Source organism: Leuresthes tenuis, unplaced genomic scaffold, assembly GCF_036924035.1.
Source record: "Leuresthes tenuis unplaced genomic scaffold, fLeuTen1.0.hap1 SCAF_21, whole genome shotgun sequence".
Taxonomy (NCBI): Eukaryota; Metazoa; Chordata; class Actinopteri; order Atheriniformes; family Atherinopsidae; genus Leuresthes; species Leuresthes tenuis.
Genome location: NW_027325375.1, coordinates 32,204,729 through 32,232,428, shown reverse-complemented (window position 1 = coordinate 32,232,428; position 27,700 = coordinate 32,204,729). Strand labels below are relative to the sequence as shown.

Sequence of the window (27,700 nt, the reverse complement as noted above, 5' to 3'; positions counted from 1 at the left end):
CTGGTTTTTTAAATCCTAAATCTTACTATAAAACGTATAAATCTCTTCATTTGGAGATAATTAGTTTTTTTTTTTTATCTCAAATCTGTTGATTTTCTTACATTTCTTTATTTAAAAGTTTAAATCAAATGAATGCTTTATCCCAGAATCTCCACATTATGGTGCCAAACCTGCTTCGGGTTGAGTTTTTCACTGTTTGGACTCATTTTGGAGGCTCTGTGACACCTGTGTTTGGCGGCAGCAGACAGGTGAGGCTGCGGGCTGGAGGTGAGGCTGGATGCGCCTCCTCTGCAGTTTCTCTGGGTTTGTCCTTTAGCTGCATCCTCCTCCTCCTCCTCCTCCTCCCTCAGCGGAACAGCGGCTCAGGCTGCTGCTGTAAACAAGCGGCCTGTGAACTACAGCTCCCATCATGCCCCGCGCGGCCGGGCTCGTCTCGCCGTGCCTCCGGTCGGGTTGTTTTTGTTTCTGTCGGGTTTCTGCTCAGATGTTCGGCTGTCAGCGGGACTACGGAGGGACGCGGTGAAATAAAATAAAGGAAGATATCGGCAGGTGCTGCTGAAGTGAAGCTTCGCCCCTCTTCCTCCTCCTCCTCCTCCTCTTCTTCCTCCTCCTCCTCTTCCTCCTCCTCCTCCTCCTCCTGGCACCGTAAATGTTATTTATGAATGCCCGCCGCTCACGGGCGTGTGCACACAGATTTTTCATTATTATGTGGTAATAATTAGAGGACGGGACAGTGATTGCAGCCGATGTGCGGGTCTGAGCCGGAGCCTGCGGTATCCGCTCCGTGCGGTTGATGCGGCTTTGATTCATCGCGCTGGTTCTGTGCTGGTTCTGCTCCGTAATAATACTGGGTCGGTACACCGAGCACCGCCGCTGTCTGCCAGCCCGCTGCAACCACCGGGGCCGCCTCACCTCGCCCCCCGACAAGGTAAGCCAGCCACCGGGCAGAGAGGGATCGGAGGGGAGCATGTTCGGTTCGGTGGAGCTCGGGGTCCGGGCTCCATCCGCAGCATCCCGCCGTGTTTTCCTCCGCTGCTCGGGGAGCTCACAGGCCGTCCCTCTGCTCCGGCAGCACGGTTATTATCGCTGTTATCGGTCTGCGCTGGTTCTGGGTGAGAACTGGCCCGTGAGGGGTTCGGGTTCGGCTACAAACAGCTTGTTTGGGCTGAAGGCTGCAGCTGGACCGGAGCATCCCGTGTGATGAAATCACGGCAGCTAACGCCGCTAGCAGGTCCGTTAGCTGCCGCTAACCGCTGCCCGCCGCCCGTGATGCTGCCAGGCGGCCCTGCGAGTCCCGCAAACCCCCGGGCCGGACCTGTCCGACCCGCCTGGGTCCGCGAGGCTCTGCGGGGAACGCAGTACTGTCCAAACGGGTTTAATTACGTGGGTAAAATGGCTGAATTAATTGCGCCGACCTTGAGAGAAATAACATGACTTATTATTTATAGCAGCTAGCTAGCTGCTCAGGTGAGCTGTACGGGGGCGCGAGACAGTCCGGAGGTGCACCCGGCTGTCGGAACCCTCCGAACCTGAATTACTTTATCCTCTAAATCAAGTTTACTTTCATGTTTCGGAATGACATCCCCTCATTTTTTGAGACTCAAACAGGATTTCAGTGTATAAACGTGTTAGCATCCCTCATTGAAAATAATGGGATACGTTATCCTCGAGCTAACAAACAGCAGCCGCAGGAGCCTATGCAGCGGCCTCAGAGAGCCCAGCCTCAGAGAGGCGGCTCTTCCCGGGCTGCACGGTGGCTCCTGCCGCCGGGGACACACCGGCCGCGGGGTTCCGCCTCTACTGCACCCGGTACCGGTAACAGTAGGGAGCAGGATGTCCTGGTTGTGTCCCTGACCTCATTTACTTGCCCCGGGGTGTCAGGAGGACTGTTATTGTAGCTCTGAGTTTGGTCATAAGGAGGAAAATGTTAGAAATTACATGTGAATCAGACTCATTAATGTGCAGATCAATCAGCTGATTATTGGACTGAAAGTTCAGGCTAATTAAATAATTGGATCACCAATCAGACCAAGTCCGGTTCCTGCCAGCATAACCTGGTCCATTAAATCTGTTCTGGTTCCGAAGGTTTTTCAGACCTAAATTCTCTCAGCTGAGCTCAGTTGTTTGTAAAGTTTGTTTAATCAAACTTCCACCATAAAATGATGGATTTTTCTCCTTCCCAACACATCTGAACACCTATGAGTTTACAGGAAGCGTTTTTCACATCGTATTTGAGACAAAGTTTGAATCGCAGATAACTGAACTTACCTAACGGTGCATTTACTGAATAAGTCATCAATAAATGTGTCTGAGCAGCTGTTTCATGACTTTTTATTGGTGGTTCCGTGCCTCTTGTTGGTGGTTTCGAGCCTCGTTGGTGGTTCCGTGCCTCGTTGGTGGTTCCGTGCCTCGTTGGTGGTTCCGTGCCTCGTTGGTGGTTCTGTGTCTCGTTGGTGGTTTCGTGCCTCGTTGGTGGTTCTGTGTCTCGTTGGTGGTTCCGTGCCTCGTTGTTGGTTCTGTGTCTCGTTGGTGGTTCCGTGCCTCTTGTTGGTGGTTTCGAGCCTCGTTGGTGGTTCCGTGCCTCTTGTTGGTGGTTTCGAGCCTCGTTGGTGGTTTCGAGCCTCGTTGGTGGTTTCGTGCCTCGTTGGTGGTTTCGTGCCTCGTTGGTGGTTCCGTGCCTCGTTGGTGGTTCCGTGCCTCGTTGTTGGTTCTGTGTCTCGTTGGTGGTTCCGTGCCTCGTTGGTGGTTTCGTGCCTCGTTGGTGGTTCTGTGTCTCGTTGGTGGTTCCGTGCCTCGTTGTTGGTTCTGTGTCTCGTTGGTGGTTCCGTGCCTCTTGTTGGTGGTTTCGAGCCTCGTTGGTGGTTCCGTGCCTCTTGTTGGTGGTTTCGAGCCTCGTTGGTGGTTTCGAGCCTCGTTGGTGGTTTCGTGCCTCGTTGGTGGTTTCGTGCCTCGTTGGTGGTTCCGTGCCTCGTTGGTGGTTCCGTGCCTCTTGTTGGTGGTTTCGTGCCTCGTTGGTGGTTCCGTGCCTCGTTGGTGGTTCCGTGCCTCGTTGGTGGTTTCGTGCCTCGTTGGTGGTTCTGTGTCTCGTTGGTGGTTCCGTGCCTCGTTGTTGGTTCTGTGTCTCGTTGGTGGTTTCGTGCCTCGTTGTTGGTTTCGTGCCTCGTTGGTGGTTCCGTGCCTCTTGTTGGTGGTTTCGAGCCTCGTTGGTGGTTTCGTGCCTCGTTGGTGGTGGTTCCGTGCCTTGTTGGTGGTTTCGTGCCTCGTTGGTGGTTCCGTGCCTCTTGTTGGTGGTTTCGAGCCTCGTTGGTGGTTTCGTGCCTCGTTGGTGGTGGTTCCGTGCCTTGTTGGTGGTTTCGTGCCTCGTTGGTGGTGGTTTCGTGCTTCTTGTTGGTGGTTTCGTGCCTCTTGTTGGTGGTTTCGTGCCTCGTTGGTGGTGGTTCCGTGCCTTGTTGGTGGTTTCGTGCCTCGTTGGTGGTGGTTTCGTGCTTCTTGTTGGTGGTTCCGTGCCTTGTTGGTGGTTTCGTGCCTCGTTGGTGGTGGTTTCGTGCCTGTTGGTGGTGGTTTCGTGCCTCTTGTTGGTGGTTTCGTGCCTCGTTGGTGGTGGTTTCGTGCCTCTTGTTGGTGGTTCCGTGCCTTGTTGGTGGTTCCGTGCATTGTTGGTGGTTCCGTGCCTTGTTGGTGGTTCCGTGCCTTGTTGGTGGTTTCGTGCCTCTTGTTGGTGGTTTCGTGCCTCATTGGTGGTTTCGTGCCTCGTTGGTGGTGGTTTCGTGCCTCGTCGGTGGTGGTTTCGTGCCTCTCGTTGGTGGTTTCGTGCCTCGTTGGTGGTGGTTTCGTGCCTTGTTGGTGGTTTCGTGCCTCTCGTTGGTGGTTTCGTGCCTCTCGTTGGTGGTTCCGTGCCTCTCGTTGGTGGTTTCGTGCCTCTCGTTGGTGGTTCCGTGCCTCTCGTTGGTGTTTTCGTGCCTCTTGTTGGTGGTTTCGTGCCTCTTGTTGGTGGTTTCGTGCCTTGTTGGTGGTTCCGTGCCTCTTGTTGGTGGTTCCGTGCCTCTTGTTGGTGGTTCCGTGCCTCTTGTTGGTGGTTCCGTGCCTTGTTGGTGGTTTCGTGCCTCTCGTTGGTGGTTTCGTGCCTCGTTGGTGGTGGTTTCGTGCCTTGTTGGTGGTTTCGTGCCTCTCGTTGGTGGTTTCGTGCCTCGTTGGTGGTGGTTTCGTGCCTTGTTGGTGGTTCCGTGCCTCTTGTTGTTGGTTCCGTGCCTCTTGTTGTTGGTTCCGTGCTTCTTGTTGGTGTTTTCGTGCCTCTTGTTGGTGGTTCCGTGCCTCTTGTTGGTGGTTCCGTGCCTTGTTGGTGGTTTCGTGCCTCTTGTTGGTGGTTTCGTGCCTCGTTGGTGGTGGTTTCGTGCCTTGTTGGTGGTTTCGTGCCTCTCGTTGGTGGTTTCGTGCCTCGTTGGTGGTGGTTTCGTGCCTTGTTGGTGGTTCCGTGCCTCTTGTTGTTGGTTCCGTGCCTCTTGTTGGTGTTTTCGTGCCTCTTGTTGGTGGTTTCGTGCCTCTCGTTGGTGGTTTCGTGCCTCGTTGGTGGTGGTTTCGTGCCTTGTTGGTGGTTCCGTGCCTCTTGTTGTTGGTTCCGTGCCTCTTGTTGGTGTTTTCGTGCCTCTTGTTGGTGGTTTCGTGCCTCTTATTGGTGGTTTCGTGCCTCTTATTGGTGGTTTCGTGCCTCGTTGGTTGTTTCGTAATAATTCCTATTGTGTTTGAATAATATTGTCACTTGAGATTCTTTTTTGTCGTTTCGTTGTCTGAGAGGTGAATTATTTTAATAAATGGCTGATTCTATGTCACTCACCGGCCTGTTTGTCTTCTCCAGTTGTGTTGCCAGGACAACAGCTGACTGATGATGCCCTTGTGAGAGTGGGCGGGGCTACCTGGCCCTGAGGTGGTAAGGAGGAGGGGTCTCAGCCCTCAACCTCTTCCTCCTTCTTCTGGACACGGACCGAACCCACGGACACACAAACGGACACAGCTTTCCCCTCCCTCCTCCTCCTCCCCGGTCTCTCCCCCTCCTTTCCCCGTCTCCTCCCCCCTCGTCCCTCGCCACCATGCTGTGGTCACGCTGCTGGTGGAGAGCCTGAGGAAGCAGACTCTGGAAGGCGACCCTGCTCAGCCGGGGGACTCCTACCTGGTCAGTGTCCCACCCACAGCACCAGAATATAGTGAAATGGTCCGTGAACAGATAAAAAATGAATCTGGAAAGCTGTTAAAAACATCTTAGATGACCGTTCATAGAAAAGAGCAGAGACATGTTTCAGCCTACATCAGCTTTACTTTAAACTGAAGTCATCACCAAAGATTTTATCCACTGTAAGATGATGGTTCTGTCCTGAGGAGGCGTTGCGTTACTTTCTTTCATGAACAAAGTCTAATGACGAGTATCAAAGCAGCTGAAGCCGTGACTTAAATCTGTCGTTTTTGTAGAAGGTTGATATGAAACTGCTTTTGACGAGTTCTTCAGCTTAATGGAGGCATTTTTTTAACTTCTTTGAGAATAAGTCAGTTGGTTAAAAACGCTCACAATTCAGTTTTAGTTATAAAGCACCAACTCCTGTCATCTCAGGACACTTCAGCGATAAAGTCCAGTTCATACAGAACCAGTTAAAACAGTAGCTGAGCTCAGGAAACCAGCAGATTGCACTGAAACTTCTCTCTGATCCTGAGCTGCACGAGGCGACTGTGGAGAGAAAAAACTCCCTTTAACAGGAAGAAACCTCCATCAGAACCAGAACCAGGAAGGGTCCATCTGCCTGGACCAGCTGGGGCTGAGAGGACAGGAAAGAGGGGACAACAAGCAGCGTAACACCAGGCCAGAGACACCTGCTGAGAGAGAGAAACACAAGTTAATGACAGCAATGATGTCATCTGTACATGGAGGGAGGAGAGGTGCATCATGGGAGCTCCCCCAGCAGAACTATGGGATGTTTCAGGCTCACCTGAGCCATCCCTAACTATAAGCTTTATCAGAAAGGAAAGTTTCAGCCTGATCTTAAAGGTAGAGAGGGTGTCTGCTTCCTGAAGCCAAACTGGCAGCTGGTTCCACAGAGAGGGGCCTGATAACTGAAGGCTCTGCCTCCCATTCTGCTTTTAGGGGCCTGATAACTGAAGGCTCTGCCTCCCATTCTGCTTTTAGGGGCCTGATAACTGAAGGCTCTGCCTCCCATTCTGCTTTTAGGGGCCTGATAACTGAAGGCTCTGCCTCCCATTCTGCTTTTAGGGGCCTGATAACTGAAGGCTCTGCCTCCCATTCTGCTTTTAGGGGCCTGATAACTGAAGGCTCTGCCTCCCATTCTGCTTTTAGGGGCCTGATAACTGAAGGCTCTGCCTCCCATTCTGCTTTTAGGGGCCTGATAACTGAAGGCTCTGCCCCCCATTCTGCTTTTAGGGGCCTGATAACTGAAGGCTCTGCCTCCCATTCTGCTTTTAGGGGCCTGATAACTGAAGGCTCTGCCTCCCATTCTGCTTTTAGGGGCCTGATAACTGAAGGCTCTGCCTCCCATTCTGCTTTTAGGGGCCTGATAACTGAAGGCTCTGCCTCCCATTCTACTTTTAGGTGCCTGATAACTGAAGGCTCTGCCTCCCATTCTGCTTTTAGGGGCCTGATAACTGAAGGCTCTGCCCCCCATTCTGCTTTTAGGGGCCTGATAACTGAAGGCTCTGCCTCCCATTCTGCTTTTAGGGGCCTGATAACTGAAGGCTCTGCCTCCCATTCTGCTTTTAGGGGCCTGATAACTGAAGGCTCTGCCTCCCATTCTGCTTTTAGGGGCCTGATAACTGAAGGCTCTGCCTCCCATTCTGCTTTTAGGGGCCTGATAACTGAAGGCTCTGCCTCCCATTCTGCTTTTAGGGGCCTGATAACTGAAGGCTCTGCCTCCCATTCTGCTTTTAGGGGCCTGATAACTGAAGGCTCTGCCTCCCATTCTGCTTTTAGGGGCCTGATAACTGAAGGCTCTGCCTCCCATTCTGCTTTTAGGGGCCTGATAACTGAAGGCTCTGCCTCCCATTCTGCTTTTAGGGGCCTGATAACTGAAGGCTCTGCCTCCCATTCTGCTTTTAGGGGCCTGATAACTGAAGGCTCTGCCTCCCATTCTGCTTTTAGGGGCCTGATAACTGAAGGCTCTGCCTCCCATTCTGCTTTTAGGGGCCTGATAACTGAAGGCTCTGCCTCCCATTCTGCTTTTAGGGGCCTGATAACTGAAGGCTCTGCCTCCCATTCTGCTTTTAGGGGCCTGATAACTGAAGGCTCTGCCTCCCATTCTGCTTTTAGGGGCCTGATAACTGAAGGCTCTGCCTCCCATTCTGCTTTTAGGGGCCTGATAACTGAAGGCTCTGCCTCCCATTCTGCTTTTAGGGGCCTGATAACTGAAGGCTCTGCCTCCCATTCTGCTTTTAGGGGCCTGATAACTGAAGGCTCTGCCTCCCATTCTGCTTTTAGGGGCCTGATAACTGAAGGCTCTGCCTCCCATTCTGCTTTTAGGGGCCTGATAACTGAAGGCTCTGCCTCCCATTCTGCTTTTAGGGGCCTGATAACTGAAGGCTCTGCCTCCCATTCTGCTTTTAGGGGCCTGATAACTGAAGGCTCTGCCTCCCATTCTGCTTTTAGGGGCCTGATAACTGAAGGCTCTGCCTCCCGTTCTGCTTTTAGAAACTCTGGGAACCACAAGGAAACCTGCAGCCTGAGAGCAAAGTGCTCTGTTGGGGAAATATCCAGCTGTGAGATCTTTAAGATGTGATGATCCTCTCCTCCATGAACTTAACTTCCATGAGTTCTAACCAAGGCATCTTTGGGCCTATTCAACCCAAGCACAGCTGCACTTTGGTAATATAAAACTACTCTTAGTGCAACTTTCAAACACATTGCATCTGTTAGTCTGCAGATGATCTGTTAACCTCCAAACTGTCAGAACAGCTGTGATTGGCTCCTGCAGGAAGGCTTGATTTGCTTTGTCATCTCAAAGATAAACTGAATAAAGTTAAATACGACCCAGAGGACCCACTTGGGTCCATCCTGAACATTCCTCAGTGCTGCTTTAGATCGACCGAACCTTTCACACGACTAATCACATTTTAACCTCCATTTTGTATGAATGTAGAGACAGAAAAAACACAATGAGACAAATCAAGCCTTCAGGGTGTGGTTCTGAAACATCAGGAACCCATTTGTTTGTCTTTCAGTCCCTGCTGGACCCAAAAACCCTGGCAGAGTTCTGGCCCCCAGATGGCTTGATGCCTGGTGAGTAATTCTTCAGAGTTTAGAGTTGGGGGGTATTTTACTGTCTCCAGCGGTTGTTTATTTTGGGAAGATTTTTACATGCAGTTAGCTGTTAGTTAGCAGTTAGCTGTTAGTTAGCAGTTAGCTGTAATTTAGCTGTAAGTTAGCAGTTAGCTGTTAGTTAGCAGTTAGCTGTTAGTTAGCAGTTAGCTGTTAGTTAGCAGTTAGCTGTAAGTTAGCAGTTAGTTAGCAGTTAGCTGTTAGTTAGCAGTTAGCTGTAAGTTAGCAGTTAGCTGTAAGTTAGCAGCAGATGCTAGCAAACAATGCTTTCTCATCAACAGTAATGGACCAAGCCGGATGTGCACAGCGTAACTCGTAACTCGAAAGCTTCAGCTAACAAAGTAATGTGGGAACAATAATGTTCATCTTTCAGAAAGGAGCAGCAGTAACTCCTTAGAAGTTGGTGTACGTCATCTTCATTAGCTAAGCTGTTAGCGTTAGCTGCTGCTAAAGGAAGAAATAAATCAGTAAATAAACCATGAGGAGTTATTTCATTAGCTAAGCTGTTAGCGTTAGCTGCTGCTAAAGGAAGAAATAAATCAGTAAATAAACCATGAGGAGTTATTTCATTAGCTAAGCTGTTAGCGTTAGCTGCTGCTAAAGGAGGAAATAAATCAGTAAATAAACCATGAGGAGTTATTTCTCAGATGCTTCCATTTCCCTGCTCTGAAGTTCAGGCTCTGAGAGTTGGAACTGATCCTCTTTGTGGCTCAGTTCCTTCAGTCCAGCGTTGAACTGGACCAAGTTGTTAAAACAGTGGGATGAAAAGTGTCTGCTGCACATTCACAGTCTTTAGCTAACTCTGCTGGAACATTAGCCTCAGATATAGTTTATCCACTGGGCTCTTATATCCTCTGAGGCTGCTGCTGGATGGAAGATGCATGCTCCTCAGTGCAGCTGACAGTTCAAATGTGAACAAACAAATGTTGCTGATTGGTGAGCGAACAGAAAACTTTGGACATGGTGCTGTTAGCAGGTTTAAGGTGACAGCTTCAGTGGTCTTAAGTGTGGTCACATGACCTTTGACCTTTGTAACACTGTGTGTTTCCTCCCTCTCAGAGAGCAGCTACTGGCAGCTCTGTCCTCCCTCCAAGTCCGGCCTGCAGGGGGGGTTGCTGAGCTCTAGTTTCCCCCCCGGCCCCGTGCCCCTGGTGCCCTCAGATGCTCGCCTGCAGGAGGAGGGCGGCCCCCTGGACGGGGGCCCCTCGCAGCCCCAGCAGCACCGCCCCCTGGCGCCCAGCACCTCGGCGTCCGAGCTGTCCCCCCCCGGAGCAGCGGCGGCCCCCCCCGGGCCCCCTCCCCCTCCTCCCCCCCCCCTCCAAACGGCACTGCCGCTCGCTGTCGGTGCCCGAGGACCTTTCCCGCTGCCGCTACACGTGGCGGCCCAGCGCTTCGAGGGTCTGGACTCCCGTCAGTCGCCAGCAGTGCCACGGTGGAGCTGGGGGAGGGGTCTCAGGTGGGGGGGCTGCGGCCGGAGGGGGGGGGCATCGGCATGGGCGTGGCGGGGGGCGGAGTCTGCCCTCTGCGGGCCCCCAGCTCCTCCCTGAACTCTTCGCTGCACTCCTCGTCCAGCCCCACCTTCTTCAGCCTGGCGCTGTCGCCGGACTCGCCGCTGCCCTGGAGCTTCCCCTGGGACCCCAGCGAGGCGGCGGCGGGGGGCGGAGCCTGCTGCTGCTTCTTCCCCTCCCCCTCCTCCTGCTCCTCCTCGCCCTCCCCCCTGCACCCGCCCCCCCCCCCCTCAGAGGCGTTTCTCCCTCTCCCCCGTGCTCATCAGAGACTCGGCGGCCGCCACCTTCCTTCCTCCACCTCCGGTGCCGAGCCAGGCGGCGCCGCCCCCGCCCGGCTGCGCCTCCTCGGCCAGAGCGACGGCGGGGGGCCCGGTGCCCGCCTCGCCCTCCTCGGCCTGCAGCACGCCGTCCTCTATCCGCCGCAGCCTCCCGCCACCGCTGCCCCGCTGCCACTCGCAGCCCTGCGACCTGCTGCTGCTCAAACCGGGTCTGAAGAGGCGCCGCGACCCCGACCGGCCGTGCGCCCGCCCCGTGCTCGACTTCACCAAGATGACTCAGGTACCTTTGTCAGATTATTCAGGGGGTGTGACCCCTTCGGTGTGTGTTCTGACGCCTTCTCTCACCCGCAGACGCGCAGCATCGACCCGCAGAGCCTGGAGCGCGGCGGCAGGCTGGCCTGCGGCGGGGACATCTGCATGGAGCCCTTCATGGGGGACTTCCGGGGGTCCTGCTCGCCGGCCGAGTGCCTGGGCAGGACCAGCATCGGGCCGCTCAGCGAGAGCGACGAGGAGTGCCGCGAGGACGAGGAGGAGGACGCCGAGGAGCGCGAGGCGGCGCAGCAAGCCGTGTTTGAGCGGGACTGTACAGAACTAGACTTGAACTTAATAGAAGAAAACTGACAGGTGTGCAAATGATGGCTGTCCTCTGGTTCTGTTTTCTAATCTGACCCCGCCCCTCTGACCCGCCATCGTCCCAACGCTCGGCGCCGCCTCTCCACCAATCAGCAAGGCTCTCAGGAACAACACCTCCTCTCATTGGATGAGCTGATTAACCACGACAGTGATGATGTGACGTCCCACGTTAAGCTGAGAGGCGACAGGTGCGTCAGCTGCTGAGTGTCGGTGACTCTCATCCAAACGCATCGCCACACGCTCCGGGTCGCAGCTCCGGGTCGCGGCGGCTCCGGGTCGCAGCGGCTCCGGGTCGCAGCGGCTCCGGGTCGCAGCTCCGGGTCGCGGCTCCGGGTCCAGAACCTGAATTTAAGGGTCCATAAAAGATGAAGCTACTGCTGCTTGTTCTTCTTCTTCTCCTGAACAAAACCCGCTCATAAACCCGGTCTTACAGGAACGATCCGAGTTCCAGCCGAGCCGTGCGACCCAAAGGTGTCGGGGTCATGTGACCCGGCTGTGGCGATGCGTTCAGGGTCCCGCGGCGGCGGCCTGTCAGTCTTCACTGAGGGCAGGAAGTCACTGATGCTGTTGTTGTTCGCCAGCGTTCACACATTCCTGTTCACACGCCGTCTCTGACATCACGAAACGCCGTCTGTGCGCTCGCTCTGACATCACGCTCCGGCCGTCATGTGACTTCCGTCCAGACTGAATCCAGACGAGTTTCGACCCTTAAACACCAACATGAAGTTCATTTAAAACGTTTAAAACAATGAATTTATTCACAGAAAATGAGTTTCTTTTTTTCTCTTAAACTTTTCACTCATTTCACACTAAACTGTAGTTTTTCATCATTATTTACCACAAAAAGTCCTGATCGGCCTCATTTCTTTACATATTCCCATGAAAACGGGAAGAATTTGCAGTGATTTACTGAAACATTTACAGTTGGACACGATTCCCGTAAAATCCGGTGTTAAATGTTCGTTTATCATCAGCTTTTCTTTGAGTCTATAAAACAGGAAACAGTTAACTGAAGGATTTCTCCTTAAACAGAGGAACATAACTCCTGTTTAAACAGAAGCCCGCTCTGCTCTGATTGGTCGGATCCAGTGGCCTGAACAGGCTCCACCCACCACCCAAGTGTCTCATTGGTTACAAAGTTACTACACCCCCCCCGTGCAGAACGACTCATCGATGTTTATTTATTTCAAACTCAAGAACAGAAAAACATTTAAAAATCTAATTTATTTAATGTGGATTTTAAGAAAAGCTGATGGGAGGAGCCTGATCAGCTGACCAATCAGAGCAGGCAACAGATGAGCCGCAAAGCGTCATGTGTAGTACCACAGATGGCCACTAGGAGAAATAATGAAGAGGAATGATTGGTTTATATTTTATATATAAACAGGAAGCAGCTGCAGAGATTCACTGAAACATGATAAATATAAAACCTAAACCCAGAATCTGAGGCAGAAACAGAGTTTTTATCAGTTCTCAGCAGCTTTAAAGTGAATCTCTGCTCTGAGCTCCTTTATTGTTTTATTAGATCCAGTTTAAAACGGCTTCTTTGCTAAGTTGTCTGTTCTGTGTCGACACAACACTGGTTCATCCCTTGAGTTAGGAGCCTTTTTTCTGCCTGAATGGGTCAAAGGTCAGAGTTAAGTGGCTTAACAAAGAAAAAACACTGAAAATGCTCAGGAACAAGGACTGAAGATGAGGGAAAAAGCAGAAAATGTCCAAAGAAAAACTGAAAGAGCTTCAGAAAGCTGCAGAACTGCTGATCAGGACACTTTAAAGTCTCTTCCTTTAGGTTCTGCCCCTCTGATCTGGATTCAGTCTCGGCTGAAGATGCACAGAAAGTCGAATTAAAGCAGCTGCGAGCTGAATGCGATTTTGTTTCCTCTGATTCTTTTCCAACAAAAAGCACGTTAAAGATCTTATTTTCCCGCTCAGCTCAGAGGTCTCAAAGCCTCACCTTCCTGTCAGCTTTCCAATGATCACTTTGGTGAGATGATCCGTCACGTCCACGTTTGGCAGCTCCTCCTGTTCGGAAAGCCTTCAGTCGGCAGAAAAAGTATCAAAAGAAGACAATCAGCACATCAACAGGGGTTCAAAGGTCGTGGAACAACCGGTGGGAGCAGGAGGTGAAGGTGTCCAGGTGGCGGCGGATGGATCATCGGCATTTCAGTGTGGCTACTTTACTGTTAAATTTTCATATATTTGTGTAAATCCTGCAGCAACTTTAATGTATTTCTGTAATGAAGCCGTTCTGCCCTCCTCAGGTCCAACAGATCCGACCACAGCGGCGTTCAGTGTTAGCACACGCTGGTTTAAAGATGGCCGACATCACAATAAGCAGCGTTTCAAAGCAGACCTCATCACGGAGGATCCTTCTCCACCAGGTTCACGGAACCTTTTCCTGTTTTTACTTTGTACACCTGAACTCCACACCTGAACCAGTTGACCTACATAAAGGCTGCAGTGACATCACTGATGCCGACGAATTAGGAGCGACTTTTTCTCTTCGTTTCAGAGCTGAACGTCTCAGTCTGTGCAGTTCCTGCGGTCGGCCTCTGGGGGGCAGTGTTGCTTCTGAACTCCATCCCTGTGTTTGATTTGTCAGGATAAAATATAGAGATTTCACTTTGTGTGATTTTTCATTTTCTCATTCAGCACATTTAAAGGAGCAGTTCAAGGTGTTTTCTGAGGGGAAAAGTCCAGAAGCTCGGCATGTAAATACAGAACCGCAGGGGTCTTCCAAACAGCTGGCGGACGAGCTGCTTCATATCATTTCAACTCTGAGCATGAACTCATGACAGCCTGACCTTTAATTCCACATCTGATAGTTTAGTTTACTGTAGCAGAGAGAACTCTTGATGTAGAAATAAAGTCACAAAAAGCCAGACTTCTCCCAGAGTAACACCAGTTAAATCAAATATCGGCACGATTGAACTCCCTTTACCTCGTTTTATGAGAGCGACTGTATTATTTTCTTTTTCAAATAGGCTCTGGTTTTATTTATGTTTTCACTTTTGATTGGAAATAACTGAAAATAAAATGTGAAAAAGAAAGTCTTTCATTTCTAAAATGTTATGTATTTGTACAAAATGATGAAAACAATCTGTTCCTTATCAGGTTTAAAAGGAGATAAATCCATCCTCAAGTAAAAAAAACACAGAATCAGTGTGTGGAAAACTAAGTGAACCCTTCCTGCTTCCACAGTAAGAAGCAGCCAGGAGCTGCTGATCAATGCTCTGATTAACTGATCAATGCTCTGATTAACTGATCAATGCTCTGATTAACTGATCAATGCTCTGATTAACTGATCAATGCTCTGATTAACTGATCAATGCTCTGATTAACTGATCCTCAGTCAGTGTGAGCAGCTCTATAAAAGCAGGAGCCCAGAGCTACATCTCAGGCTCTACAGGCCTCAGTTAGCATGTTAAAGGTTAAAGGTCACCCCAAGGTGAAAAAGCCCAGAGCTACATCTCAGACTCTACAGGCCTCAGTTAGCATGCTAAAGGTTAAAGGTCACCCCAAGGTGAAGAAGCCCAGAGCTACATCTCAGACTCTACAGGCCTCAGTTAGCATGTTAAAGGTTAAAGGTCACCCCAAGGTGAAGAAGCCCAGAGCTACATCTCAGACTCTACAGGCCTCAGTTAGCATGTTAAAGGTTAAAGGTCACCCCAAGGTGAAGAAGCCCAGAGCTACATCTCAGACTCTACAGGCCTCAGTTAGCATGTTAAAGGTTAAAGGTCACCCCAAGGTGAAGAAGTCCAGAGCTACATCTCAGGCTCTACAGGCCTCAGTTAGCATGTTAAAGGTTAAAGGTCACCCCAAGGTGAAAAAGCCCAGAGCTACATCTCAGACTCTACAGGCCTCAGTTAGCATGTTAAAGGTTAAAGGTCACCCCAAGGTGAAAAAGCCCAGAGATACATCTCAGACTCTACAGGCCTCAGTTAGCATGTTAAAGGTTAAAGGTCACCCCAAGGTGAAAAAGCCCAGAGCTACATCTCAGACTCTACAGGCCTCAGTTAGCATGCTAAAGGTTAAAGGTCACCCCAAGGTGAAGAAGCCCAGAGCTACATCTCAGACTCTACAGGCCTCAGTTAGCATGTTAAAGGTTAAAGGTCACCCCAAGGTGAAGAAGCCCAGAGCTACATCTCAGACTCTACAGGCCTCAGTTAGCATGTTAAAGGTTAAAGGTCACCCCAAGGTGAAGAAGCCCAGAGCTACATCTCAGACTCTACAGGCCTCAGTTAGCATGTTAAAGGTTAAAGGTCACCCCAAGGTGAAGAAGTCCAGAGCTACATCTCAGACTCTACAGGCCTCAGTTAGCATGTTAAAGGTTAAAGGTCACCCCAAGGTGAAGAAGCCCAGAGCTACATCTCAGACTCTACAGGCCTCAGTTAGCATGCTAAAGGTTAAAGGTCAGCCCAAGGTGAAGAAGCCCAGAGCTACATCTCAGACTCTACAGGCCTCAGTTAGCATGCTAAAGGTTAAAGGTCAGCCCAAGGTGAAGAAGCCCAGAGCTACATCTCAGACTCTACAGGCCTCAGTTAGTATGTTAAAGGTTAAAGGTCACCCCAAGGTGAAAGCCCAGAGCTACATCTCAGACTCTACAGGCCTCAGTTAGCATGTTAAAGGTTAAAGGTCACCCCAAGGTGAAAAAGCCCAGAGATACATCTCAGACTCTACAGGCCTCAGTTAGTATGTTAAAGGTTAAAGGTCACCCCAAGGTGAAAAAGCCCAGAGCTACATCTCAGACTCTACAGGCCTCAGTTAGCATGTTAAAGGTTAAAGGTCACCCCAAGGTGAAAAAGCCCAGAGATACATCTCAGACTCTACAGGCCTCAGTTAGCATGTTAAAGGTTAAAGGTCACCCCAAGGTGAAAAAGCCCAGAGCTACATCTCAGACTCTACAGGCCTCAGTTAGCATGCTAAAGGTTAAAGGTCACCCCAAGGTGAAAAAGCCCAGAGATACATCTCAGACTCTACAGGCCTCAGTTAGCATGTTAAAGGTTAAAGGTCACCCCAAGGTGAAAAAGCCCAGAGCTACATCTCAGACTCTACAGGCCTCAGTTAGCATGTTAAAGGTTAAAGGTCACCCCAAGGTGAAAAAGCCCAGAGCTACATCTCAGACTCTACAGGCCTCAGTTAGCATGTTAAAGGTCAAAGGTCACCCCAAGGTGAAAAAGCCCAGAGCTACATCTCAGACTCTACAGGCCTCAGTTAGCATGCTAAAGGTCAAAGGTCACCCCAAGGTGAAAAAGCCCAGAGCTACATCTCAGACTCTACAGGCCTCAGTTAGCATGTTAAAGGTTAAAGGTCACCCCAAGGTGAAGAAGCCCAGAGCTACATCTCAGACTCTACAGGCCTCAGTTAGCATGCTAAAGGTTAAAGGTCACCCCAAGGTGAAAAAGCCCAGAGCTACATCTCAGGCTCTACAGGCCTCAGTTAGCATGTTAAAGGTTAAAGGTCACCCCAAGGTGAAGAAGCCCAGAGCTACATCTCAGACTCTACAGGCCTCAGTTAGCATGTTAAAGGTTAAAGGTCACCCCAAGGTGAAGAAGCCCAGAGCTACATCTCAGACTCTACAGGCCTCAGTTAGCATGCTAAAGGTTAAAGGTCAGCCCAAGGTGAAAAAGCCCAGAGCTACATCTCAGGCTCTACAGGCCTCAGTTAGCATGTTAAAGGTTAAAGGTCACCCCAAGGTGAAAAAGCCCAGAGCTACATCTCAGGCTCTACAGGCCTCAGTTAGCATGTTAAAGGTTAAAGTTCACCCCAAGGTGAAGAAGCCCAGAGCTACATCTCAGACTCTACAGGCCTCAGTTAGCATGCTAAAGGTTAAAGGTCACCCCAAGGTGAAAAAGCCCAGAGCTACATCTCAGGCTCTACAGGCCTCAGTTAGCATGTTAAAGGTTAAAGTTCACCCCAAGGTGAAGAAGCCCAGAGCTACATCTCAGACTCTACAGGCCTCAGTTAGCATGCTAAAGGTTAAAGGTCAGCCCAAGGTGAAAAAGCCCAGAGCTACATCTCAGGCTCTACAGGCCTCAGTTAGCATGTTAAAGGTTAAAGGTCACCCCAAGGTGAAAAAGCCCAGAGCTACATCTCAGGCTCTACAGGCCTCAGTTAGCATGTTAAAGGTTAAAGTTCACCCCAAGGTGAAGAAGCCCAGAGCTACATCTCAGACTCTACAGGCCTCAGTTAGCATGCTAAAGGTTAAAGGTCACCCCAAGGTGAAAAAGCCCAGAGCTATATCTCAGACTCTACAGGCCTCAGTTAGCATGTTAAAGGTTAAAGGTCACCCCAAGGTGAAGAAGCCCAGAGCTACATCTCAGACTCTACAGGCCTCAGTTAGCATGCTAAAGGTTAAAGGTCACCCCAAGAGCTACATCTCAGACGTGTTGACACTGCTACTGAAGCTGCTGGATCAGGGGTTCACTTAGTTTTACAGTCACTGCTGCTGTGTTTTGTCCCATAAACAATGACTCAGTGGAATATGTTGTGTTCATCTGAGGAGTTTTAACATCTGCTGAGGAACAGACGATTTAATGATATTAAAACCTTTAAAATAAAAGGAAACCTGCTTAGAAGTTATTTAAATGGTATATCTAAAGGTTAGAAAAATCTTATCAAAATGTTTAACTACTGCTTTAATATGAGGTTAAAGTTTGCAATGAAATTGGTCTTTAGTGTCATTTAATGCAGCAAGATCACGTTGGGATAAACACACGGTCCCCACAAGACACATATCATATACACAGTCCTGTAAACTAACACAAAGGGGAAAGAACTTTGGTCTTTCAGCATCTACAGAGCAGAATATTGGGAACAGATTCAGGGAGTCTGGGGAAGTCTCAGTGTGGAAAGGCCAAGGACAGAAAGCCCTGCTGGATGAGCTCGGAGCCCTCAGGCAGCACTGCAGGAGAAACCGTCAGGCCACCATGATCCATACAGCCACATGGGCTCAGGAGGAGCTGGGAAAAGCATTTCCACTCAACACAGTCCACGGCTGCATCCAGAAATGTGAGCTGAAGCTGCATCACACCAGGAGGAAGCCATATATCAGCTCTGAGCAGAACCACGGCCCAGTTCTCTGGACTCCAGCTCATCTCAGAGGGACAGAAAGACAGTGGACACGTGTTCTGTGGGCAGATGAGTCCACGTTTCAGCTGCTTCTGGGGAAAACTGCTGAGAAAGAGCATCCAGCTGTTCTCAGAGGAAGGTTTAAAGCCAGCGTCTGTGATGGTCTGGGGCTGCAGCAGAGTCCATGGCATGGAGGGCTTCATCTGGGTGAAGGTACCACTGATGCACAGCTGGATGTTGGAGTTCTGGAGAGACAGATGCTGCCATCAAGGTGCCGTCTTTTCCCGGGAGGTCCGTGGTTATTTCAGCAGGACGATGCCAGACCTCATTCTGCAGGACTTCCAGCAGCTTCAGACACACAGAGTGTGTGAGCTCGGCTGCTGCCTGCAGTCCACATCTGTCTCTGCTGCAGATGTTGGAGCATCATGAAGAGGAGAACCAGACAACCAGGGACTGCTGAGCAGCTGGAATCTGGGATTCAGCAGGAATGGACTCAGATTCCTGTGAAAAACTCATTAAAAAGAGTCATTAAAGGAAGCTGAAGGATGGAAACATGAGTCTGGAGCAGCTTTCACTGAGTGTTGCTGCCTCAGGTTCTGGGTTTGGTTCAGTTTTATAAACAGAGACAGCGAAGGAGGTCAGAGAAGAAAGTCATTTATTTGGACTTTAACTGTTAAATAAAAGTTCAAACCTGTTCACAAACTTTCCAAACCCCAACATGTCTTAAAATGTTTGTTTACATTAATAAATTAGACACGAAACAGGAAGGTTTTGCATCTTATTTCTGTTAAACTGATCCTGAAATGAGGAAAAACTGATTTATAGTCAGTTTATGTTGTAAGAAAGACATTAGAAGGATGTAACTAAATGTTTTATTGTATTTATTTAAATTATTACAGTGGGGTGAAGAGAATTCATGACAAAACAAACACTGCAGAGCAAAAAATAATTATTACATATAAAAGAAATTAAACCATTTTAAGCAACTTTTGTTTGAAAATAACAGTTTTTAAGATAAACGGAACATTATAAAATAGACCAGCTGTGTTTGACAGATGTTTTTTATTTCTGGATTATTTCAGACAAACGAGTAAAAAATAAAAGATTCTGATAAACATTTTAATAGATTTAAAGTAAAGATGAGAAACATCAGATTTATATTTTCAGGTCAAACTGAGACAACAAAGATGGCTGAACATGAAACGTCTCTTTATGTGTTTTTCATCCTTACTGAAGGTGAGTTTGTCCGAATAACAGCTGCTGAACTTTAAACTTCACATGAGCAGTTTATCAGTTAGTTCTTAAAGTGCAACATCTGCTTCCTGTTCCCTTCACAATAAAAGCACACAACAAAGACGTGTTAGTCGCTGCGATGCCTCACTACGCTCAGTTTTTCTCGCTCTCTGTGGTTGTGCTGCTCTGCTCCGCCCCCCCGCTGGAGGACGAGGAGGATGTGGAGGTTATGGCCGGGGCGGAAGTGACGCTGATGGGAACGATCCTCTCCTTCCCGTCAGGCAGCGCTCTCTCCCGGGGCGCCTGGATCTGCAGCTGGCCGCCCACCAGCGAGCAGGTGACGGTCTCTGGTTCCACGCCGTCTGGCAGGTCGAACTCCTGCCTGAACTCCTGACACCTGTAGGAGTAGCAGCCCTTTCCGTCCTCCTGCTTCTTCTCCGTCTTGCCGCTCACCCTCAGCTTCCTGCCCACCTGTTTGACGGACAGCTCCTCCGGGGAGAACTCCTTGGTGTCCAGGCTGAGGGCGAACCTGCCTCCGTCCATCCCCAGCTCCTGGAAGGCGATGGGCTTGAAGACTCCAGTGGAGGAGGGCGTGTGGTCGATCTCCTCAAAGATCTTCTGGTGCAGCCTCTCCATGTACTCCATGTTCTGCCTCATCTCCTGCATGTGCTGGATCATCTCCTGCTCCATTTGGTAGAAGAGCGGCCGGGTCTCGGGCCACAGGCTGCGGACCGGCCAGTGCAGGTCCAGGAAAGGCCTCATGGTGCCGGGCTGGAAGACGCTGGGACACAACATCCTGGGTGTGAGAGTGGAGGTCTGCTTCTTTCAGAGGGGCTGCTTCAGTCTGTCTGTCTGATGTCCCGCCACCCTGCTCCTTTTATACACCAGAACCAGAACCCCACCCACGGCCGGAAAGTTCCAGCAGCATTCCTGTGAGTGTGCGTTCGCCTGCTTTATTAAGACCGTGACTGAGTCCTGCAGCAGAAATAGAACAAAGCTGAGACGTGCTGGCATGTGACAGCTGAACACACATGTTTGTATCGCAGTCTTTGTGAGGATCATCACTGACACGGCACATTCCCTGGTTCCTAGAACCTTCAGAACCGAGTCTGAACTCTCAGGTCTGAGGACCAGGTTACAGGGAAGAGGTTTGTTTCTACGAACTTCTGTACCAACATCATTTACTGTAAATGTTATAAAAACACACAAACATATTTAGAACAGTTAATAGTTCATTCTGTGTATATGGAATATATATATGTATTGGACTCCCTGTACAAGCTATTCCTTCAGTGGACTGATGTCAACCCCTACAGTTTAGGATGAGGCCTGCGGTGATTCCAACACACCTCAAGTATCACAATTTGCTCACATAGAAGCCAATACAATGAGCATAATTGCATTTTAATGATCTTCTGTACCTGATGAGGAATCATTTTGGTTCACTTTACAATCAGCTCTTTGCTTTTCTCACTAAAAGCAGTTATTTCCTGCTAGCTGCCATGCTACATGCTAAGTATGAGCTACTAAATTAGCCTTTATCTATACCTGAGTGCTCATGAGACATCAATAAACACACAAACTACCTCAGATTTTAGGCCTTTACTCCATCTCTTGCCCTCTCAACACTTCCTGCAGCTTATGTCAAAGCCAGTTTATGACATCTGAGTCACATCTGACCAATACGATTCATCACATAACCCAAGTTAGGCCGAGCTCATGTACTTTGGTCCACGTTTTGCCTCATCATGCTTGTCAGTGCTATAACCACATCAAATGTGTCTTTTATCTCGGCCACACTGCAGTAAAACAGTGGGCCATCGCATAAAAACGGTTTTTGATTCATCCAAATTCCTCCACATCAAAACGATTTGGCCTGGTGTTGGACACAAAACATTAGCATAGCCACTGGAAGTTACCATTCATGTTAGCTGTTTATGCTTAACGAAAAGTATCAAGACGATGTTGTATTGGGAAAAAATGCCTGTGGAACTTAAGGTGTGTTTTGATATTTTAGCTCTTTTTATAACTTCATTGTGAAGTATTTAATAAAAGTAATTAAACTGAGTGAGCTGTGTGCTGCTGAATTTAGTAGGAAACAGTCGTCCTCCAGGTTTAGTCTCTGAGCAGGCAGCAAATGTTGTTTTTAGAGTCCACTCATTTCCTATTTTTACTCTTTACAGTAAACACCGCCCGCTCTTCCCGCCCTTCCCTCCCAGCCAATAGGATCTCGCCTCGATCCGCTCTGAGCCAATCGCCTGTCAGCTAATACGTAGCGCTGTCTGTAGCCTCTTCGGGTGTCGTGACGTCACGGCGCTGCGTTAATACAAAAGTCGAAAACATCATCGGGACTCATCAACGATAAATTACGTCTGGGTGAAAAACTGCTCTGAGTAAGGAGCTAAAAAAGGGGGAGAGGGTGAGATCCTCCAAAGTTGACTTAGTTCTAACAATGTAGAGCCAAAGCAGGACTTCCGCCTGAAGTTATAACAACAAGTCAACGTTGGATATATGCGCCGCTGTACCCAGTAACAGGCAGAGGAGATCCGTCTGTGCAGCTATTAAAAGTCAAAGTATCTCCCCGACAGCAGACTGTGGGTCCAAGATACATAAATATCAGAGACATTCTCCCCATATCTGTGTGCATTATGGAGCATTTTGAGTTTCTTGAGTCTCCGCCGTGAGCTGGACTCGAACCTGTGACCTGCCGGACAGAGCTGAGCCGCTCCCAATGATCAGAAACCCGCGAATTCTGATCATTGTACTGATTAATACTTATTTTGTGTGTTTTATTAAGATTATTGCTTTGGCTTTAAGATCACATGTAATGTTTATTTCTGTTTGTTATAATGATAATAACAATAAAGTGTGTCTTCAAAGACTGTGGGACAGAATGGAACTTTTCTGAGTCTTAAATCAGATTTAATGTATATGAACATATATGTAAAATAAACAAATATTTAAAATGTACACACACAGTTCACAAAAAACATATACACGCTGTACAAGGAACTATACATGCAAGCACACAATATATACAAGCAAAACAGTTTCCGCAGAATGTAGCGTTGCCATGACGACTGTGCAGGAACTCCTTTGTTTCCGGAAACCGACACTGGCTACAGGTGTTGTGTGAGTGTTGGTGGAGGTGCAGGTGGAGGTGCAGTTCTTTCATTGAAACCATTTCCATTGGCCAGGTTCATTTCAATCATTCCTGATCTCTGCTGCTCTTAAATTAAAACCATTTTACAGCTCCTGAAAGGAACTTTTGACAATACAAGCATTACATTTGAACAACTTTTGATTCCGACCCTGAGTTGCATTCAATAAAATCTGAAATTAGCAGATTGAGAGGGAGGTAGGAAGGTTTGAGCTTCAACTAAATGCTGCTTGAATGAATCCTTAAAACGGTCCGTCCCTGATCAGCTGGTGAACTTCAGGCACGAGGACTGATGACATAATCAGAGGCAGAGAAGGGCGGGAGATGCGCCGGCCTCCTCTGGAACCTGATTGGACAGCTCAGGTGCCGCTCCAGTTGATTGACAGCTCGATGCAAAACGCGGCGCCTTTGATGGTGGCAGGCGGTGTGTTTTGAACCCACTTTCGTGGACTACATTAATTAGAGGTAAGTTTTAAGGTGATTTCCAAATGACTCATTGTTCTAAACTACTCGCTATATGACTGCACGTTTAGAGAAGAGTTCTTTTCTCTAATTGTTACTCTGTAGGAGTTAGTTAAGGTTATGAGAGGATAACATAAAGTTAGCCTGTAGCTTTGAAGCTTCAGGAACACCGCCGCTAGTTGGCTCGGTAACTGAATCCGGGTAACTTTGTTAGCTGACCAAGGAAGCAATATTTGCGTTTTGTGTTCGCATTTCTGCAGCCGAATTTGCAAAGTTCATTTCAAAGAAACACTCACCCATTTCTGGCTATATAATGAGACTTATCTCACCCATTTCTGGCTATATAATGAGACTTATCTCACCCATTTCTGGCTATATGATGACACTTATCTCACCCATTTCTGGCTATATGATGACACTTATCTCACCCATTTCTGGCTATATAATGAGACTTATCTCACCCATTTCTGGCTATATAATGACACTTATCTCACCCATTTCTGGCTATATAATGAGACTTATCTCACCCATTTCTGGCTATATAATGAGACTTATCTCACCCATTTCTGGCTATATGATGACACTTATCTCACCCATTTCTGGCTATATAATGACACTTATCTCACCCATTTCTGGCTATATGATGACACTTATCTCACCCATTTCTGGCTATATGATGACACTTATCTCACCCATTTCTGGCTATATAATGACACTTATCTCACCCATTTCTGGCTATATAATGAGACTTATCTCACCCATTTCTGGCTATATGATGACACTTATCTCACCCATTTCTGGCTATATGATGACACTTATCTCACCCATTTCTGGCTATATAATGAGACTTATCTCACCCATTTCTGGCTATATGATGACACTTATCTCACCCATTTCTGGCTATATGATGACACTTATCTCACCCATTTCTGGCTATATAATGACACTTATCTCACCCATTTCTGGCTATATAATGACACTTATCTCACCCATTTCTGGCTATATAATGACACTTATCTCACCCATTTCTGGCTATATGATGACACTTATCTCACCCATTTCTGGCTATATGATGACACTTATCTCACCCATTTCTGGCTATATGATGACACTTATCTCACCCATTTCTGGCTATATAATGACACTTATCTCACCCATTTCTGGCTATATGATGACACTTATCTCACCCATTTCTGGCTAACCTACATGAGCTACTTTATTTTATAATAGCTAAGCTGGTAGTTGATTTTAAAGTAAGTTAAAGCACAAGAATGGAGAAAATAGTTTAAGATTAACACAATATTGAGGTTTAAGCAGGCTGTCTTATTTTGATTGTTTGACAGATAACAGTGAAAAGAAAGGGAAATATCGCAGGCTTCTTTGTAAAGAAGCACAAATCAGACCCAGACAGACCACAGCCCGGGCAGCTCCCAACCTGAAGCTCGCCTGGCAGACCCAAGGAGCCAGTGTACCACGGCCAGGTCAGAGTATTCAGTTGAATGCATCTCCAGTTTATAGGAGCCTCACTTTGCCCAGATTGTTAATGTAAAGAAGGGGACTCAAATGCTGAATGCTACCATGTCACTGTTGACACACTGTCAGGATGGCCGAGCGGTCTAAGGCGCTGCGTTCAGGTCGCAGTCTCCCCTGGAGGCGTGGGTTCGAATCCCACTTCTGACATATGCTTTTTTTCTTCTTTTACTATCAACCTTAACCTGCGGCAAATTCCAATCGTCAAAGTTTCAGTAAAATCAAACACTGCAAAAAACAGCAAACAACAAGTTTTTGTTAATTTACAAGCAGGAGCTGAAACATGTCCCCTAACCCCTGAGCTCACATGGATGTAACGTGTTTTTGTTTTTTCCAGCCTGGTTCGGCTCATGTTGTACCAATACTCTGTTGACAGACTTTATACTTACAGACTTTATACTTTTTGCTCTCTTGCAAAAAGATGAAAAAGTACATTTGGAAACAATTATATTATATTAACATGTTTTTTCTGTTCCAATTCTTTGACAGATACATGCAAACCAACCACGTGTGCATGAGTGTGTCTCGTGGACAGTCGTTTCCACATAAAGATCAGAAAACTTAGCATGCTACCTTGTCAGTTACCAGTTTCTGTGTTCTCCACTAGGTGGCGCTCCTGTAGCATAAAGTGTTACTTTTCTCCCTCTTTCTACAGAAGAAAAGGAAACATAAAGTACTGAAATGTTCAGAATTTAGTCCAGGATCGCTGCTACAACCCCAGCTTCCCAGTCTACATGCTGGAAGCATCCTTGGTGTGTGGCACTAAACCCGAATGTAAGCCCCCTCTTTGGATAAGAGTGTCTGCCTGATGACTGTCATGGAATGAAAGTCGGGTCACTATTGGTGACTATTACCCCCCGATGTTAGACTCTTTCCTACACCTTTGCATCCCTACATAGGGGAACCAGTCATTGTGTTGTGCGTGCGCCCCAGTGTATGTTGGTGGAAGCGGGGGGGTCACCGGCAGCATGGCGCACCCCAGGCAGGTGTCTCTGGTCCGTGTGACGACACACGTAAACTCAGACCTGACCACATGTATTCTGTCACAGTGACGAGCTGCTGTTGCTTAGCAACGTCCCGTTAACGGTGCCTTTTCCTCTGGGTCTAACGTTACGTGCACTGACACATGCATGAAACTGATGAGAAAACCTAAGGTGATGATGTTAGTGCACCATGTAAAATCCCGTTAATGTGGCCCTTCACAATCCACATCTTCTGGTCATGTCCCAAGTTAACAGTAGAACTAATATTAGTTCATAACAGAGGCTTCTGGTGTTTTTAGTTAGCTTCAGCATTTATTCCAATGTGAAAGAGCTGGAAAACAATCCTGTACTTTCCTTCAGGCCTTTTTGCCAGTATGGTTGTGAAATGGGTCTTAAATTGTGTTCATTATGGTCTTAAAAACCTTGAAAATGGTCTTGAAACCTGCAGAGACCCTGAAAGACATAGGAGCCAAACACAAACACTTACCTGTACAGGTGAGGAGCACCTATGGCCTTCTGGAGGTTTGAGCTGCCTCTCAGCCACCTGAAAAACCAGGTGCCACCACTGGAACCAACCTGTTCACCTCTGAGGTTCTGGAGAAGACTGATCTGAGTCAGCTGCAGACATTTCAGTAAAATTTATTTAGTTACGTCACTCCTTAGGTTGGCCCCGCCTCCTCTGCTAAGCCCCGCCCCCTCACCTCCACCCTGCTGGACGGATGAAGCCAGCTTCTGGTGGAAATGTTCTGCTGTCAGCTGCACTGAGGAGCATGCATCTTCCATCCAGCAGCAGCCTCAGAGGATATAAGAGCCCAGTGGATAAACTATATCTGAGGCTAATGTTCCAGCAGAGTTAGCTAAAGACTGTGAATGTGCAGCAGACACTTTTCATCCCACTGTTTTAACAACTTGGTCCAGTTCAACGCTGGACTGAAGGAACTGAGCCACAAAGAGGATCAGTTCCAACTCTCAGAGCCTGAACTTCAGAGCAGGGAAATGGAAGCATCTGAGAAATAACTCCTCATGATTTATTTACTGATTTATTTCTTCCTTTAGCAGCAGCTAACGCTAACAGCTTAGCTAATGAAATAACTCCTCATGGTTTATTTACTGATTTATTTCTTCCTTTAGCAGCAGCTAACGCTAACAGCTTAGCTAATGAAATAACTCCTCATGGTTTATTTACTGATTTATTTCCTCCTTTAGCAGCAGCTAACGCTAACAGCTTAGCTAATGAAATAACTCCTCATGGTTTATTTACTGATTTATTTCTTCCTTTAGCAGCAGCTAACGCTAACAGCTTAGCTAATGAAATAACTCCTCATGGTTTATTTACTGATTTATTTCTTCCTTTAGCAGCAGCTAACGCTAACAGCTTAGCTGATGAAATAACTCCTCATGGTTTATTTACTGATTTATTTCTTCCTTTAGCAGCAGCTAACGCTAACAGCTTAGCTAATGAAATAACTCCTCATGGTTTATTTACTGATTTATTTCTTCCTTTAGCAGCAGCTAACGCTAACAGCTTAGCTAATGAAATAACTCCTCATGGTTTATTTACTGATTTATTTCTTCCTTTAGCAGCAGCTAACGCTAACAGCTTAGCTAATGAAATAACTCCTCATGGTTTATTTACTGATTTATTTCTTCCTTTAGCAGCAGCTAACGCTAACAGCTTAGCTAATGAAATAACTCCTCATGGTTTATTTACTGATTTATTTCTTCCTTTAGCAGCAGCTAACGCTAACAGCTTAGCTGATGAAATAACTCATGGTTTATTTACTGATTCATTTCTTCCTTTAGCAGCAGCTAACGCTAACAGCTTAGCTAATGAAATAACTCCTCATGGTTTATTTACTGATTTATTTCTTCCTTTAGCAGCAGCTAACGCTAACAGCTTAGCTAATGAAATAACTCCTCATGGTTTATTTACTGATTTATTTCTTCCTTTAGCAGCAGCTAACGCTAACAGCTTAGCTAATGAAATAACTCCTCATGGTTTATTTACTGATTTATTTCTTCCTTTAGCAGCAGCTAACGCTAACAGCTTAGCTAATGAAATAACTCCTCATGGTTTATTTACTGATTTATTTCTTCCTTTAGCAGCAGCTAACGCTAACAGCTTAGCTAATGAAATAACTCCTCATGGTTTATTTACTGATTTATTTCTTCCTTTAGCAGCAGCTAACGCTAACAGCTTAGCTAATGAAATAACTCCTCGTGGTTTATTTACTGATTTATTTCCTCCTTTAGCAGAAGCTAACGCTAACAGCTTAGCTAATGAAGTAACTCCTCGTGGTTTATTTACTGATTTATTTCCTCCTTTAGCAGAAGCTAACGCTAACAGCTTAGCTAATGAAATAACTCCTCGTGGTTTATTTACTGATTTATTTCTTCCTTTAGCAGCAGCTAACGCTAACAGCTTAGCTAATGAAATAACTCCTCATGGTTTATTTACTGATTTATTTCTTCCTTTAGCAGCAGCTAACGCTAACAGCTTAGCTAATGAAATAACTCCTCATGGTTTATTTACT

The 27,700-nt window shown here is 47.7% G+C and overlaps 2 protein-coding genes and 1 non-coding gene across 3 annotated transcripts; 2 read left to right on the top strand and 1 right to left on the bottom strand.

Annotated features, from left to right (window-relative positions):
* The first annotated feature begins 1,055 nt into the window (after window positions 1-1,055).
* On the top strand, window positions 1,056-13,777 carry fam53c (family with sequence similarity 53 member C). Its single transcript, XM_072375153.1, is given in 8 exon segments — window positions 1,056-1,383; window positions 4,853-5,167; window positions 8,212-8,269; window positions 9,368-9,614; window positions 9,616-9,784; window positions 9,786-10,034; window positions 10,036-10,374; window positions 10,446-13,777. Coding segments are annotated over 6 exon segments (1,281 nt in total). The 5' UTR covers window positions 1,056-1,383; window positions 4,853-5,167; window positions 8,212-8,262; the 3' UTR covers window positions 10,716-13,777.
* Window positions 13,778-19,124: 5,347 nt separating this feature from the next.
* LOC140279560 (heat shock protein beta-11-like) lies at window positions 19,125-19,830 on the bottom strand. Its single transcript, XM_072374716.1, has one exon. The coding sequence runs from the start codon at window positions 19,824-19,826 to the stop codon at window positions 19,185-19,187; it is 642 nt and encodes a 213-aa protein (XP_072230817.1). The 5' UTR covers window positions 19,827-19,830; the 3' UTR covers window positions 19,125-19,184.
* Window positions 19,831-24,250: 4,420 nt separating this feature from the next.
* On the top strand, window positions 24,251-24,333 carry trnal-cag (transfer RNA leucine (anticodon CAG)). Its single transcript has one exon. It is a non-coding gene; the product is annotated as a tRNA-Leu (tRNA).
* Window positions 24,334-27,700: the final 3,367 nt, after the last annotated feature.